Source organism: Podarcis gaigeae, assembly GCF_964106915.1.
Source record: "Podarcis gaigeae genome assembly, chromosome: 12".
NCBI lineage: Eukaryota > Metazoa > Chordata > Lepidosauria > Squamata > Lacertidae > Podarcis > Podarcis gaigeae.
The window spans coordinates 32280128-32295482 of NC_139688.1; the positions used below are offsets into that span (position 1 = coordinate 32280128).

Here is a 15355-nt window from a genome sequence, read left to right on the forward strand (position 1 = left end):
GAGGGTATGGACTTTTGATACCATTGATGATGATATACTCTTGGGCTGATTTTGTGGGACTGGCACTGCAGGGCAATGTTTTACAGTGGTTCTGCTCCTACCTACAGGGTTGTATTCAGAGAGCAGCACTGGAGAACTGTGTTTAGGCTCCATGGTCCTTGCACTATGCTGTACCATAGGGAACCATCTTGTCTCCAATGCTGTTTAACATTTGTATGAAGTCACTACATGCAGTCATTTGGAGTTTGGGGCAAAGTGTGATCCATATGCGGATGACACACAGCTCTATTTCTCCATAATTTCTGAGCCAGGATGGGCTGGACTAGGAGCAGTGGCAGACTGAATAAGGGCCAGTAAACTGAGCTTGAACCCAGGGAAAACAGAGGCACTGTGGGTTGGTGGTTAACATGTCTGGGAGAGCAGTTTCCTCATAGTGAGATCTCACACGCCTGTGGTACACTGATTAATACCACAACCATGTTGGTGGTGCCAATCACGTGTTGTTGCTTTTCACATCCAGATATTGCCTCCTCTCCCAGAATGCAAATCAGTAAAGGTGCAAAGATAACTTTATTTTATCACTCTGTATTATTCAGTTAACTCCCGGATAGGATTTTGTCTTCAGAGATTTTGAAATCACTTGGCCTGGGTTGAAAATGTACTGAATATAACCACACTATCGAACACTATACATTTAACACTGGCAGCAATTATTAATACCTGGTGTGGTAAGTATCTTTTCCCAGGGAATCTGTCTGGATGATGGATTAAGTTACATTGTTAAATTCAGCTTCAAACATTATCTCATACAATTAGCCAGACATAATTAGGCGTTAAAGTGAGAGGGTATAATAGTCAATCATGATCTTGTTAATCTTGTGGCCTGTGCTGATTCCCATAAGGTGAAAGCCAAAATGGACTACAGCATTTTTATTTGACTAGTATTTATGAATTCATGTATCATTATCTAAATATTACCTTTGATTGAGATCTCATTAAAGGTCTCTCTGTCTCATATCAAAATGTCAATAACCCTCCTAAGATAGGAAATGTCATTGACTAAGCCTGCACTTATTAATCTAATAACTTCAAAAATGATCACAGTTGCCTTTCAGAAAACAATTTCTTCTCATTAGACCCCCATTGTCAAGTTTTTGTTTTTTTCCCCTCTCTTAAAAAATTAGCACCCATTCTTCAAAGGTAGATAATGAGAGGAGAATGTAAATAGTTGGTTCCATAATAAAATATGAACAATAAAAAGAAAATGAGGATCAACAGCTGGGTTGTTTCTTTCTCCAGAATAGAAATGGTTGGGCTTAGTGGGTAAGTGTTTCCTTTTGGACAGACATGTATTCAACAGTTACTGCTGAAGTTCATAAATGGATAATCTAAAATACCAAGCTAAGATACAAGGATTCACATGTGCTCCCACACTCACCCAGAGCTCTTAAGCAAATGCCCATCAATGGAAGAAGTATGTCCTTTCCTACATTCAGGGAAAACAACGATGCCTTGGTATTGCACTATCATAATGGACCAGATGTACACATGGAATGATCTTCATTCATTCTTTTTATCTTCCTTGCAAATACCTGGCTTTGTATATTAGACTGACACAACAATCATATTTTAATTTGTGTCAGGTACTATGACATGGTTGTATCCTGATCAATTGAAACCAGCATCAAATATTGATGGCACGTTTTCCCAATATATGTATATTGTCCCAAGGGGAGAAAGTACCTCAAACTGACAATAAGAAAAATCTCTGGAATCACAAATTCACAACAAAATAAAGAAATACCCATGTTCATTTAATTGCCATCTTGGCTTTAAAATACCTCCATGGTCAGAACCACTATGCCTCTGAGTACCAGTTGCTGAGGACCAATAGGATGCTGGCCTATGCTGGATTTTGGTCTGATCCAGAATAGGGCTCTACTACCATCTTCTTGCAGTCCATGGGACTCTCAAGAGTCTCCTCCAACACCATAATTCAAAAGCATCAATTCTTCGGCGATCAGCCTTCTTTATGGTCCAGCTCTCACTTCCATACATCACTACTGGGAAAACCACAGCTTTAACTATACGGTTGTTGTTTGGGGCTGATCGCCGAAGAATTGATGCTTTTGAATTATGGTGCTGGAGGAGACTCTTGAGAGTCCCATGGACTGCAAGAAGATCAAACCTATCCATTCTTAAGGAAATCAGCCCTGAGTGCTCACTGGAAGGACAGATCCTGAAACTGAGGCTCCAATACTTTGGCCACCTCGTGAGAAGAGAAGACTCCCTGGAAAAGACCCTGATGTTGCGAAAGATGGAAGGCACAAGGAGAAGGGGACAACAGAGGACGAGATGGTTGGACAGTGTTCTCAAAGCTACCAGCATGAGTTTGACCAAACTGCGGGAGGCCGTGGAAGACAGGAGTGCCTGGCGTGCTCTGGTCCATGGAGTCACGAAGAGTCGGACACGACTAAACGACTAAACAACAACAACAACAACAGCTTGTGTTATGCTCTTACAACAGGAATACAACATCTGACATGGGGAGCTGTAGAATTCATTATTTATACTGTGCCTATCACTACATTATGCGCCAAATAAAACATACCATCAAAGGTTATAAGCAATCAAAAACAAAGTGAAACAGAATGCAGACATTCTGGAATTAACCTATATTGTCCAATATTTAAGCAGAAAATCCTTAACAAGACATTCATGGGAGGAAATACTTCACACTGTTATACTTCAGTGACTGTTAGAAATAATATTATCAATATGAGAATGTATCACAGTTATGGTGGATTATTATTAATACAGCACCATGATGAACTGTTAATCATTACTTAGTGAATTACAAATCTCATATAGAGAAAATAATGCCATAAATAATTAACAGTATAGTCGGACTAACATAACTATAAGCTAATTATACACCACCTAGCTGACAGTTACATTCATCTGAGCTTTTAGGTCTCTGTATAATTCTGAAGTTGCAGTTGAACATTTGCTTTCCTTCATGTAGCTTCAGTATTTTCTCTCCCCCCCCCATATAAAATGCAGAGGTACTCCAAAGCAGTATTCTGTAGTGCTGTTTTAATAAAATATTCAACTGCTTAGATCTTGTTCCTATGATCTATGCAGAATGCAAAGAAGAGCATAGGGTTGAGCCCAGGGCTCTCTAAGTCAACAAGCTCAGGAGAGCTCTAAGAATGTGGCTGATTACATTCTGAAGGAAAGCCCATATGCAAAAACAAAACCACAGGAGTATTTGAAAGGATCGAAACCTTGATGGACCACAGCACTAACACTGGAAATAAGCCTCTGTTTGCTGTTTTAATGTTAAACGTTTGCATGGCTATGGCTGGAGATAAGACTCTGCCTGCTGCCTGCTGCCTGCTTCCAGACAGGGTTCTCTCCCTGCTCTACCTGGAGATGCATGGGGTTGAACCTTCGGCCTTCTGCACACAAAGAAGATACTCTACCACTGACTCTCTAGCCATCTCGGGCTTAGAAGAATACCTTGGTCTATGATATTGAAAACCACTAGAGAACCAGGAGAATCAGCAAGGTAGGGCTCCTACTATTCATTTCTCAGTCCATGGCAGCTTCCATTCCAAAACCCGGCCGAAAACCAGACTGGAGTGGCTCTAAATAATCAGTTTCGGACAGAAAAGCCTGAAGATGAGATGCAATCATGTGCACTGACACTTCAGATTCTACCCTTACTTTACATTTCAGCTTGGGAGTCATTTAGCTGACAGGGAATATTTAAATGTGTGAAATAAACAAAATTATCAAGGACTGGCTTCTATCATAGTTCTATCATAGTTTGTTTTTCAGTGAGGACTGAAAACTTGGTGATTACAACAGGGTTTGGGGACATAGGCCTGTAAATATATGTTAAGCGGTTTTTGTTGCTTTTATTAAGTTTAGACTTCCAGTACATTTTTCAATGCTTTTAAGTGTTGCAGATGCAAATTTTGTTATAATTTATATATTATTATTAGTCCCTTTGATGGAATTCTGATGTTCAAAGCAGGATATAAGTATTTTAAACAAGTACATAAAAAAGGCTGAAATATAATTTTTAATTATATTTTAGATATAGGCTGATGTCTTTTTAAAAATGACTAGGTGTACTAAAAGGTTTCCTCTTCCTTGTCTTGTATTTCTTGTTTTTTTTCTGGGTATCACTTTAATTTACTGCCATCATGTTTAGATGAGCATCAATTACAAGTCTGCATTGCCATCTTAGCGTCAGAAACACCAGTGTTATTTGCTTGTAGTACATGTGGGTGATGGTAATAAATCCTCATCTAATATAAGATTAAGTTATGATCCTAAGTTGTTGTAGCTCAGATTCTTTTCCCATTCTGGAAGAATATATTAAAGTTATGGAAAGAAACATGAGGCTAAAAACTTAAGAGGATTGTGAAAGGGAGCTAGACCCATAACAACACCAAATTTATGATTATGTGAACTAAGCAGTCATATTTTTTTTCCTATTGGCAGAATAAGAGGCTCTTAGTGACTGGCTATAGTTGAAGGATATTAAATCATGATCATGCAAATTTCTATTTGATAGTGCATTTGGATGGTAATATATTAGGTGTTGTAAAAGTACACTTGTCTTTGCCGTAGACCTTTGCTACCATATGATAATAACTTTTAAGAGAATACATACAAATTTCTATTCATCAGCAACAATGAATGAATTTTGTCTCAATATGGTAGACTAGGTTTTTTTTTTTAAAAAAAAATAATAATAATGTTAAGACTTAAGGCATGCTTCTCTAAGAATCGAGAGAACATTTCTTGTTAACTCTAGTTGTTCTCACTGAATTGCTTCTATGGTTGGTTAATCTTGATTTATAAACTGTTCTGCCACCGTATTATCTAACCTATGTTCATACATGATCTGAAATAGAGCGTCTCTTCACGTGGGGTTGGATTGCTGCCTCCCCTCCACACAAATAGACAAGTACAGTGGTACCTCAGGTTAAGTACTTAATTCGTTCTGGAGGTCCATTCTTAACCTGAAACTGTTCTTAACCTGACGCACCACTTTAGCTACTAGGGCCTCCTGCTGTCGCCTGGCCGCCGGAGCACGATTTCTGTTCTCATCCTGAAGCAAAGTTCTTAACCTGAAGCACTATTTTTGGGTTAGTGGAGTCTGTAACCTGAAGCGTATGTAACCTGAAGCATATGTAACCCAAGGTACCACTGTAATTGCAGTTGCCTGTTTGTCTGTATGGGAAACTGCTCCCTGCCTTTTGACGAGTTGTGTCACCACATTCTGCACCAGCTAAACTTTTTAAGGTCAGCCCCAAACTGACTTTTGTAATTAATTGTTACAAGGCATGGCAATAGTCACTAGCTTAAGTAACTTGGAGAAAGGATTTTAAGGGTTGCAGAGAATAAGTTAGTTTTCAGGCTGTGCACCTCTGGTTTCGAAACTGCTAGGAACAAACAAGAGGCAGCTGGTGTAACTAGTACTCTGGGTTGAGTACTGGACAGATTAGCAAGATAATACAAATTCAAAATACAAATGCAAAATAATGAATAAGTAGTATAGCTCTATGAATAGCTGAGAATCACATAGCAATCATTTCATCCCAAACGGAAGTGGTTCTGTGTTAATGTCTTCTGTATTCTTCCACTCATCAATATAATACTAACAAAATATCTGGCCACTCCTTTCCCCACATCCTCCCTCTAGTTATGGTAGGAAGCTGCTTTTCATGCAGACAGCTCATTGATCAATCTACTTTAGCACCGTTGACTCCAGTGGTCACCACATGTCCCCCTGCCCCATAGACCACTTGAAATTTGCTGAGGGTCCTGCCAAACCACGTCATTATTTTTCTGCCAGTTGTCGCAATTGTAATGCATGGCGCTAGGAGCTGCATGATTTTTAATTGCAATTTTACAGGGATGCTGTGGAACATCTGAATGAATCTTGTGGACCACGGGTGGTCTGTGTGCACCACCATTTGGGAAGCCCAGTCTATGCTGACTGTCAGGAGCAACTCTTCAAGGTTGCAAACAGTTCTATCTGGGGTTGAACCCTGAGACCGTCTACATGCAAAGTATGAGCTCCACCACGAAGTCATGGCCCTCCCTTGGTGCTAACACTATTTATTTGGTTTCTGTGTCATCCAGAAGATCAGTAATGGATTCAGGGAAACAATAAATAGATTGCACCTTTTTTCATCAAGTAACGTATGGAAGCAAGCCTAATTCTGTCCATTAAAACAAAAGAATATATTTAAGAAACCTTTTTCAGCAGTGTGCCTTTGAAAGTCTGAATATTTACCAACATGACAGTTAAGAGGTGTTAATGAATGATTCATAGTTTATATTTGTATAGGCACCACTAATTTAGAGCTACAGCTCTTCATATGAGCCATTAGGAACTGTGTGATTATATTGCCCATACATGAACAGGTGGAAGAGCTTGAGAAAATAATTCTATTTTGACTATGTAAATAAATTTATGCAAATTGTTTCATTTATGTATTCCTTTTTCTAGACAAAACTGTATATAAAATAAATTATCTGTGCTCAGCCATCCCTCACTCTGAGCATCAATTCTGAACAGTTACTTAGAACAGCAAAAACAAAACACAACAAAAACCACAGAAGAATAAGCACAATTCTTACCACTCCAATGGAAAAGTAATTATTGATGATGCTGTAAGGCACTGGGTCTCCCTTTTCATCTTTATCATTAGGTATGACTTCAAATTTCCACCTGTCGAGCAAGATCTCTGTACTGTTCTCAATATCTTTTAGGATCTTCAGAAGATTCTCACCTTCATATCCTGCAAAAAGGCACGCACACCGACTTTTAAACAGGACTGCCTTTGCCCTGCTCGTTTTACTTCCTCACACAAGTTTAAGCACCACAATCTCACCATGCAGCATTTCAGAAGAGAAAAAATGCATTTAAAATGTGGAAACCTGGGTCAGTTTTAGCATAATATGGAAGTTTCTTCTGCCCTGCAGGGCTGTTACCATGCCTGAGCTACCATTTCCTTACAGAACTGATGCCAACATCCACTGTCACTTGGTCACGTGAGTCCAGCTCCTGTAGTGATGGAGCCGCCAGTCACTCTTTCCTCCTCACAACCTTACCTGTGGCATTATCATGGCCTGGGATCCAAGGTCTGCCTGCTTCCCAATTTGTATTGTATTATTTTATGTACTGAGGCTTGCCGTTGTTTTATTGATTATAGTTTAGAAATTATTTATTGTAACTGTTGAGTAGATTTCTGCTTAACTTTATATGTTATTATTATTTAATACTATTCTGATGATTGTTGAATGTTACTTTTTGATGTAGGTTGCCTATTTGAAAGTTATGTTTTACTATCACATTTTTGTATTGCATTAGATTGTTGTAAGATGTTCATTTTTTGTTTCTTCAGCTTGTAAACCGCCTTGAGTATTGCAAGATAGAAAGACGGGATACAAATTAAAAATGATAACATAAAACATAGCACATGACAGCCACCCAGCATGGTTTAGAGACAGTGGCTCCTAGTCTCCTTGACTATTACAGTACCAGACAGCCATGGTGTGTGTGGGGTGTGTGGCTGTGGGTGTAGAAGTGACAGCAGCTGCTGAAAGCTACAACAAAGGGTGGTAGCAAAGTAAGCCAGAGCAGTTGCTATCAGCAACACTATACAAAAACCCAACTCAAACCTGGTGATGGCTTTGCTCCAGGCCAAGGAACTACAAAAACAACTTCAGCTTTCCACCAAACAAATGCAAAATAGGTCACCCTGCTTTCACGGAGCCTAAATTAACAATAACTTACAATTTCTATTTATTGCCTTTATATGTGACTTTTTGTCAAGGTGCCCAATAACATAGTTGAGAACAGTCTAGTTTATCCCATCATCGGATATACAAGCAGACTATTTCTTTCTTAAAGCACTGAAAGGGATTGGGGGCTTTCTACATTCCACATATCAGCTCCTGCATGTCACATGGAAAAACACATTAAAAAAATAGAGTGGGTTTCTGATATGGTACTGAGGTGTACGATTAGAGGAGGTGAGAGGGAATCAGAGAGCCAGCGTGATGTAGTGGTTAAGAGCGATAGACGCGTAATCTGGTGAACCGGGTTCTCTTCCCCGCTCCTCCACATGCAGCTGCTGGGTGATCTGGGGCTAGTCACACTTCTCTGAAGTCTCTCAGCCCCACTCACCTCACAGAGTGTTTGTTGTGGGGGAGGAAGGGAAAGGAGAATGTTAGCTGCTTTGAGACTCCTTCAGGTAGTGATAAAGCGGGATATCAAATCCAAACTCTTCTTCTTCAAATAAAGGCTCGGGGGTATGTTTATGGGTAGTTTCACCCTTCTGCACATTCCCCAGAACTGCCTAAAACAATTTGAAGCAGTCTCATGGGCTCAGCATGGAGGTAAGGTGTTGCTACACACCATCTTCCCCGGAGCCCATAACATTTTATTCTTCTCTGTGGCTGCTCCCATATTGTGTAATTCCTTCCTGAGAGAAGTTAGATTTGTTATCTTTCTTCCAGAAGGTTAAGTCTTTCCTGCTAAGTCCTTCCAATGACAGGCCTTTGGAAACCAACATGGAGGCAGAGCTGATCACTGTGTTGCTGTCTTGGTAAATTGCATTTCAACAGCTGGTTTTAAACACGATGCAATGTGTTTTCATTATTGGTTTGTTTTTTTAGTCAAGTTTGTTTTTACTGTTTTTATAATTGCTATTTTCAAATGTAAGCTACCTTAATTCCCAACTTGGGAGAAAGGCAGGCTATAAATATATTAAATAAATTGCCTTTATTAGTTGTAGCTAGCTTTCAAAAGGAGCGAATACACTCCACTGTTAAACAAAAACATCTTATTTAATAAGATCAGAGAAAGCTGAGAAGTCTAATCTGAGGAAAATCTTTCCATAAAGATTTTATTGTGTCAGTAATCACACTACTTAAAAGTCCTTCATCAGTTGAGAATTGTTAGAAAATGTATGGCTGCAACTATGTGATAGCCACCATGTGTCTATAGTGTTTGAAAGGTTGCCTTTTTCTTTTTTCTTTTACTATGTGGGCACAAAACAGTACTGTTTTATTCTGTGAACCGCCCTGAGAGGGTGATGGGTGGCATATAAATCTAATAAACAAAATAAAATAAAATAAAAAATACTGTGTCAATTATCTTCCCTACAAATGCGCACCACACACATGCTTGTTTGATAAACAGGAGAGGGGGCTCAATCCTTTTAAAAGATAGTGAGATCTTATCGTCTCACTATAAAAGCTAATAAATTAGTACTGCCAAGCAATGCATTCAGTAGCAATGAAGTTGATTCTGTAAAATTGTTACAGGTTATTTGTTTAATAATTCATAATCCATGCCAGGAGTTTGCACCATCGAGAAGGGAAAATTACTCACCAGCAAACAAATTTGTTGGCCTCCCTTCTGTTCTCCAATCCTATGGAAAAGTTTCAGGAGGGGGAAAAAATCAGTGTTGTGGCATCAGCTACCAGGGAAAAGGAGGCAAAGAATAGTGAAAAGAAGAGAACTTGAGGGCTTATTTTTCCCCTGCTAGTTTAAACAGACAGCTTTCTAAGTGGTTAAGTGCGAGTCAAGAGTGGACAGTCCACAAAGAAAGAAGTAACAGAGTTCAGTGATGGAGGGTCCAAGAAGACGGACGGTGACAAAACGAATCACCATTGTGCAGACTTGCATTGATAGGCACACCCCTACTTTCTCCCATTCTGCAGAACATTCCAGACAATCAGAGGAAGCAGAAAGAAGCTCCATAAGGAAGGAGTCTACCAGTTAGGCATCTTATGGAGCACACTGATAAATGTTTTCTCCTCCTGCTGGCATATCCACCTGTCTGGCAGAGCAGCTTGGTCCGCATACCAGATTTCACATAAAGCCTGAAAACATAGTCATTGCATGAAGTGGCTATGAATGTATACAGGCAGGTTATCTCCTCTCTGGATAAGGAAGGATTAAGGCTTTCAGCGGCTTCTAGCCACGATGGCTATTGACAGGGGACTGCCATCGGAACAGGGAAGGGAAGCAGAGGGGCAGTTGGGTTACAGGGAAGCTCTGAAAATCTTGTGAAGCAGTTCCTCTTCCTTTGGTGGGGAAAGCCACACCTCTAGTGGGGAAGATGGGAAGGGACCAGAGGATGCTGCTGGGAACCTCAGCACCAGGCCAGGAGGGAAGTATGCCTCTTCTGTCGCCCATCCTGCGCAGAGGTGTAAAACGCAAAGAAGGAAGGAAAAGGCTGGGGGTGTCTAAGCTCATATGTTGGGGGAGGACCCGGAAATGACCACTCCCGGATTCTGCTAGCGATTGAGGCAGACATGAACTTGTGGTTCTGCGCTGTAAATAGTTTTTGCACCAAAATAAAACCTGTAAAAGACAGGTCAGAGTCCTGAATGGTTACTCATGAGCAACCACCATTGCCATCTGATAGCTATGTTGCACTAGATGGGCTTGATGCAGTAGGGTTCTTCTTCTTGTTGTTGTTGTTTAGTCGTTTAGTCGTGTCTGACTCTTCGTGACCCCATGGACCAGAGCACGCCAGGCACTCCTGTCTTCCACTGCCTCCCACAGTTTGGTCAAACTCATGCTGGTAGCTTTGAGAACACTATCCAACCATCTCGTCCTCTGTCGTCCCCTTCTCCTTGTGCCCTCCATCTTTCCCAACATCAGGGTCTTTTCCAGAGAGTCTTCTCTTCTCATGAGGTGGCCAAAGTATTGGAGCCTCAGCTTCAGGACCTGTTCTTCCAGTGAGCACTCAGGGCTGATTTCCTTAAGAATGGATAGGTTTGATCTTCTTGCAGTCCATGGGACTCCCAAGAGTCTCCTCCAGCACCATAATTCAAAAGCATCAATTCTTCGGCGATCAGCCTTCTTTATGGTCCAGCTCTCACTTCCATACATCACTACTGGGAAAACCATAGCTTTTACTATATGGACCTTTGTTGGCAAGGTGATGTCTCTACTTTTTAAGATGCTGTCTAGGTTTGTCATTGCTTTTCTAGGGTTCTTACATTCCCAAAAATGTAGGGTTCTTCTTACATTCCCAAAAAAGTCCATTCTTTTGTGGAAGAAGGTGAAATATTTACAGTTTGGCTTACAATGGACTTCTGTAAATAAGAGATTAAGGAATACGAGCAACACGTGTGAGCTTTCATCACTCACACATAGAAGGATGTTTATAGCTGATATAGAAATTAAATATTCTTTTTACATGCAGACAATGCCTGTCAAGATAAGAGATGCTTTAGATGAGGCTGGGTGGGTATTTTTGAAGTCATACCAAAGTCAGCATGTGGGGGGGGACCCAGAGGGCTACACCTATGGGACTTTCAGGTTAACTGTTAATTCAATATACAAGAGCTCTTTGCTGGTGTTGTAGTGAGTTTCAGAAAGAAAGAAAGAAAGAAAGAAAGAAAGAAAGAAAGAAAGAAAGAAAGAAAGAAAATGTTGATCAACTACATAGACAGGTAATGATCCTAATTATGACAGAAATCTAGTAATATTTAAGGCCGAATGCAATCGATGAGACAAGATTATTTTGACTAAGGTATTTAAGACAGCAACATGAAAGGCATAGCTAAAATCTGATCCAGCTCTAAGCATAATGCTAGGATCTCTGATGAAAACTCCAGTGATTATTATTTTTAAATAATAATAATAATACACATTTTCTGAATAATTTGATTATATTACAACTACAATAGTTTGTGATTAAGCCTTTCATGCTAACCAGCAGATTTGTTATTATCTGAAAAGAATTCTTCTTTGAGATATTCATATAATTTCCTAGAGCACAATCTATAACATTACACGAGTAAAACAGCAAGCTGGATATTTTTGAAGTCATACCAAAGTCCCAGAAAGGTTAGCTTTCATAATTTTGAGTTAGTCTGCCTGTGGAGGGGGGGAAAAACCCCAGAGGGCTACACCTATGGGAAGAAAATGATCTGTAACAAGACAGACCAAGAAGAATCATTCAGGCTCTGAGGTATGTGTTCAAGACCAGCTGAAGACAACCAAGAGAGAAATTTATTTTTCCCATTCAAACTGGATATATTCGTGATCAAAAAGAGTTACCACAAAATTAGGTAAAACTTAGTTGTCGGGGGCTTTTTTGCATTGCAGCAAAGATTCTCAACACCAATACTAGTGAAGCTGGAAAAAGACCAAAATATATGTGCATAGGCAGGCAGGATCACAGTGAGCACAAAGTTCATGGTGTGAAAGCTAACCAAGAGCTAACCAAGAGCTACAACCAAACAAAGCTAGTATGCGGGACTTTGAAGCCCTGGACAAAGGAACCAGAGGAAGAGGAAACAGTCTAAATGTAAAAGATACCATTTAGTTAAAGCTATGTACTCGCAATGGAAGAGTGAAGGAGAACAAACAAAAAGCAGAATACTTTTTGGAAGCTGGCACTGAGGACATAGAGAAAGAGATATGTGTGAAATAATTTTCATTTATCGATGACTGTATTTTTATCCTCCCCATTTGTTTAGGAAGCTCAGAGCAGCTTTCATGAATCTTCCACGCAGGAAGTGATCATATTCTCACCGGCTTAACTTCAGCAATGTAAGAGTGTCACGTACTACCTTTGTAATACTAGACACCAAGTTTCAAATGTAAGGGATCTAGAAGAGTCTTCTGGAGACTGAAATGTAGACAAGCATAATTAAGGCCATTTACAGACTGCTTTGATACCTTAAAGCGGTATAACTTACATAATCACAAGGCCTCCTGTTTCCTTGGCAATATCTTTCTCATGGCATCTTGTGTAAGTTTCTACTGTCCTCCCCTTTATACAGTGCTGGATCTACAAAAAAATGTGTGGGTTTTATTTATTCTTTGCCTCCAGGAATCCTGGTAGATAGCACCAGAAGACTGATTGTCTGAAATCTACTGCAGGATGAGAAAAGAAGGAAAGAACTAAAAAACAAACAAACATCCAATATATTAGCATTGCATGATTTGAGACTTGGTTTTTAACATCCCTGAACAAAAATAGCACTAAACTTCGGATCATTTTTGGGGGGAAGGCCAGGAGCAAAGAAACAAGCTTTTGTTTCTAGATTATGGGGCGGAGCGGAACAATGCTTTTATATTATGTACAATCCTGCTTTAAAAGGAAAAAATAATTGATATTTAGAAATTTCATTATTACAAACTCATAGAAATTGCTAACTTCTTGTTAGCCCTGTGAAGGTTTGGAGCCGCCAGCTCAATCCATGACCTCTGCATATTCATCCAAACTTCCATACACAGCCTGTACTAAAGACGGGATGAATATACAGAGACAGAACCTTGGTCCACAAGTTCATTCTTCCTAATATGTTATCAGCACAGGTTGCACTGACATCACTACAGAATAGTATCACTCATGCTTCTGCCATTCTGATTTTATGGGTTTGTCTTACATGCAGTAGTGCTAAGTGCTGACATGCAGCAGTGAAACCAAGTGAGAATTTGTGCTCAGAAAGTGGGGCAAAGTCAGCTTATTTTTGTTCCAGTTCTCAGGGACACTCCACTCCCAAACTTCTAACGATGGCTGCAGAAGAAGATGCAAGGCTCTTCTTGGCTGTATGTTAAAAGGATGGAGAAATTGGCTTGGTTTGGGAACTGAATGCCACTTTCTGGACCACTACATGAAGTGAAAGACAAGTTATCTTTTGAAATATGTCTTTTCCAAATATCTCAATGCAACTTTGCAACAACAAAAAAACAAAAGCAAAAAACAAAAACCGCTCACTCAAAAACAAAGTTGTGCCCAAAATGATTCTCTCATTGAAAACCATGTACCAAAAAATGCATTACATTAGAGAAAGATGATCTTTAAAAGCATGCATATTAGGCAAAATAGCAAACCAAAAGGAACACACAGTGGGCTAAATTCACAGAAAAATACCGTATTTTTCGCCCTATAGGGCACACCGGCCCATAGGACGCACCTAGATTTTTTTTGGGGGGGGGGATAAAGAAAACAAATTTTATTTTATTTTCCCCACAGGCGTGGGGCTGGTGCGGGGGAAACCCGAGTATCCCCGGACCCCAGCCCCCAGAATGGGAGCCAGAGCGATGCTGAAAATGCGCACAGCTTCTGCATCGCTCTGGGAGCTTGCGGGGCAGGGGGCGGGGGAAGCCCGAGCTTCCCCCGACCCCAGCCCCCAGAAGGGAGCCAGAGTGATGCCAAAGCATCATTTTTGAAGGGGGAAAAGTGCGTCCTATAGGGCGAAAAATACGGTACACATGAACTTTCATTTGGAACTTTATAGTTAACAAAAAATAAAACTGATGTGGAAAAAGGGAGGACTGAACTTGAGACTGAAAAGTGAGAAAAACCAAAATTGACAGATCTGTCCATTCCTAGCTTTCCCTACTCCTCCTACCAGAGTGGGGCAATGTTCATTGGCTGGCATGACTGTGATGTGCAGGCACTGAGAAGAAAACATCAAGGCGACAATGGTAAAAAGGAACCAGAATTGTCATGTTTGAACCAATGAGCCACTGCCTGATTGCATTGCTTTGGAGAAAAATCATTCCATACCCTGGAAACAGGAACGGTGGTTAAAGAACTGCATGCAATATACCTTTACAAAGGAAATTTATTCTACATGTTAGCAAGTGAAATAATGTTTTATTTACCTCCTCCCCATCTCAGACACCTGGCTAAGTCATTCCCAGTTCCAAGGGGAAGAATAGCAACTGGAGGGTGCTTAATCAGATTTGCTTTTTCTGTGGATAAAGGAAGTAGATACTGTTAAATGGTAAAAAGCAGATGAGCCAATGTATAGATCAAACAAGTATTTAATTGCATAAATATTGTGGTCAGATAATGTTTTGACTCAACCATTAGGCTGTATTACTGAAGGAAAAAAGCAGCCTTCCAAATTAATTGAGTTATCATTTTTCCTGCAACTGCCATTCTCATACATTATTCCATTATTTATTATTTTAGACGCTTTTGGCATATAGCCTATTAGCCACTGACTAGCTGCCAGTGCTTCATATTTCAGTGGGAGAATCACACAGCTCTAGAGCTCTGGCAGTTTCTGACTTATATTGGAAAAGAAGCAAAGAAGATAATATTTCAAGTTTTTGTTCAAGTGGCCATCTTTTGATAATTGTTATTCTTTATAATTATTGAACAGGTCAACCTAATATGTTTATTTCATATTTCATAATATCTATATACCATTTGATTGTTAAAGAAAAACACCTCTAAACTGTTCCATATATGTTCCATATCCACCTTTATATGAAGCCAGGGTACATTATAAATCAAGTAAATACATGAATAGATGCAAAACGGGGGGAAAGAAA

General features: G+C 39.8%; 1 protein-coding gene across 6 annotated transcripts in view; it reads right to left on the reverse strand.

Moving 5' to 3' along the window:
- Window positions 1–15355, reverse strand: part of DGKB (diacylglycerol kinase beta) — a 251989-nt gene that overhangs the window by 129090 nt on the left and 107544 nt on the right. For all 6 annotated transcript variants that reach the window (XM_083705272.1, XM_083705274.1, XM_083705275.1 and 3 more), the window contains 2 exons: window positions 14678–14767; window positions 6667–6827 (listed from right to left, as the gene is read on the reverse strand). In XM_083705272.1, the coding sequence (XP_083561398.1) occupies window positions 6667–6827; window positions 14678–14767 (251 nt within the window). The remainder of the gene's footprint in view (window positions 1–6666; window positions 6828–14677; window positions 14768–15355) is intronic.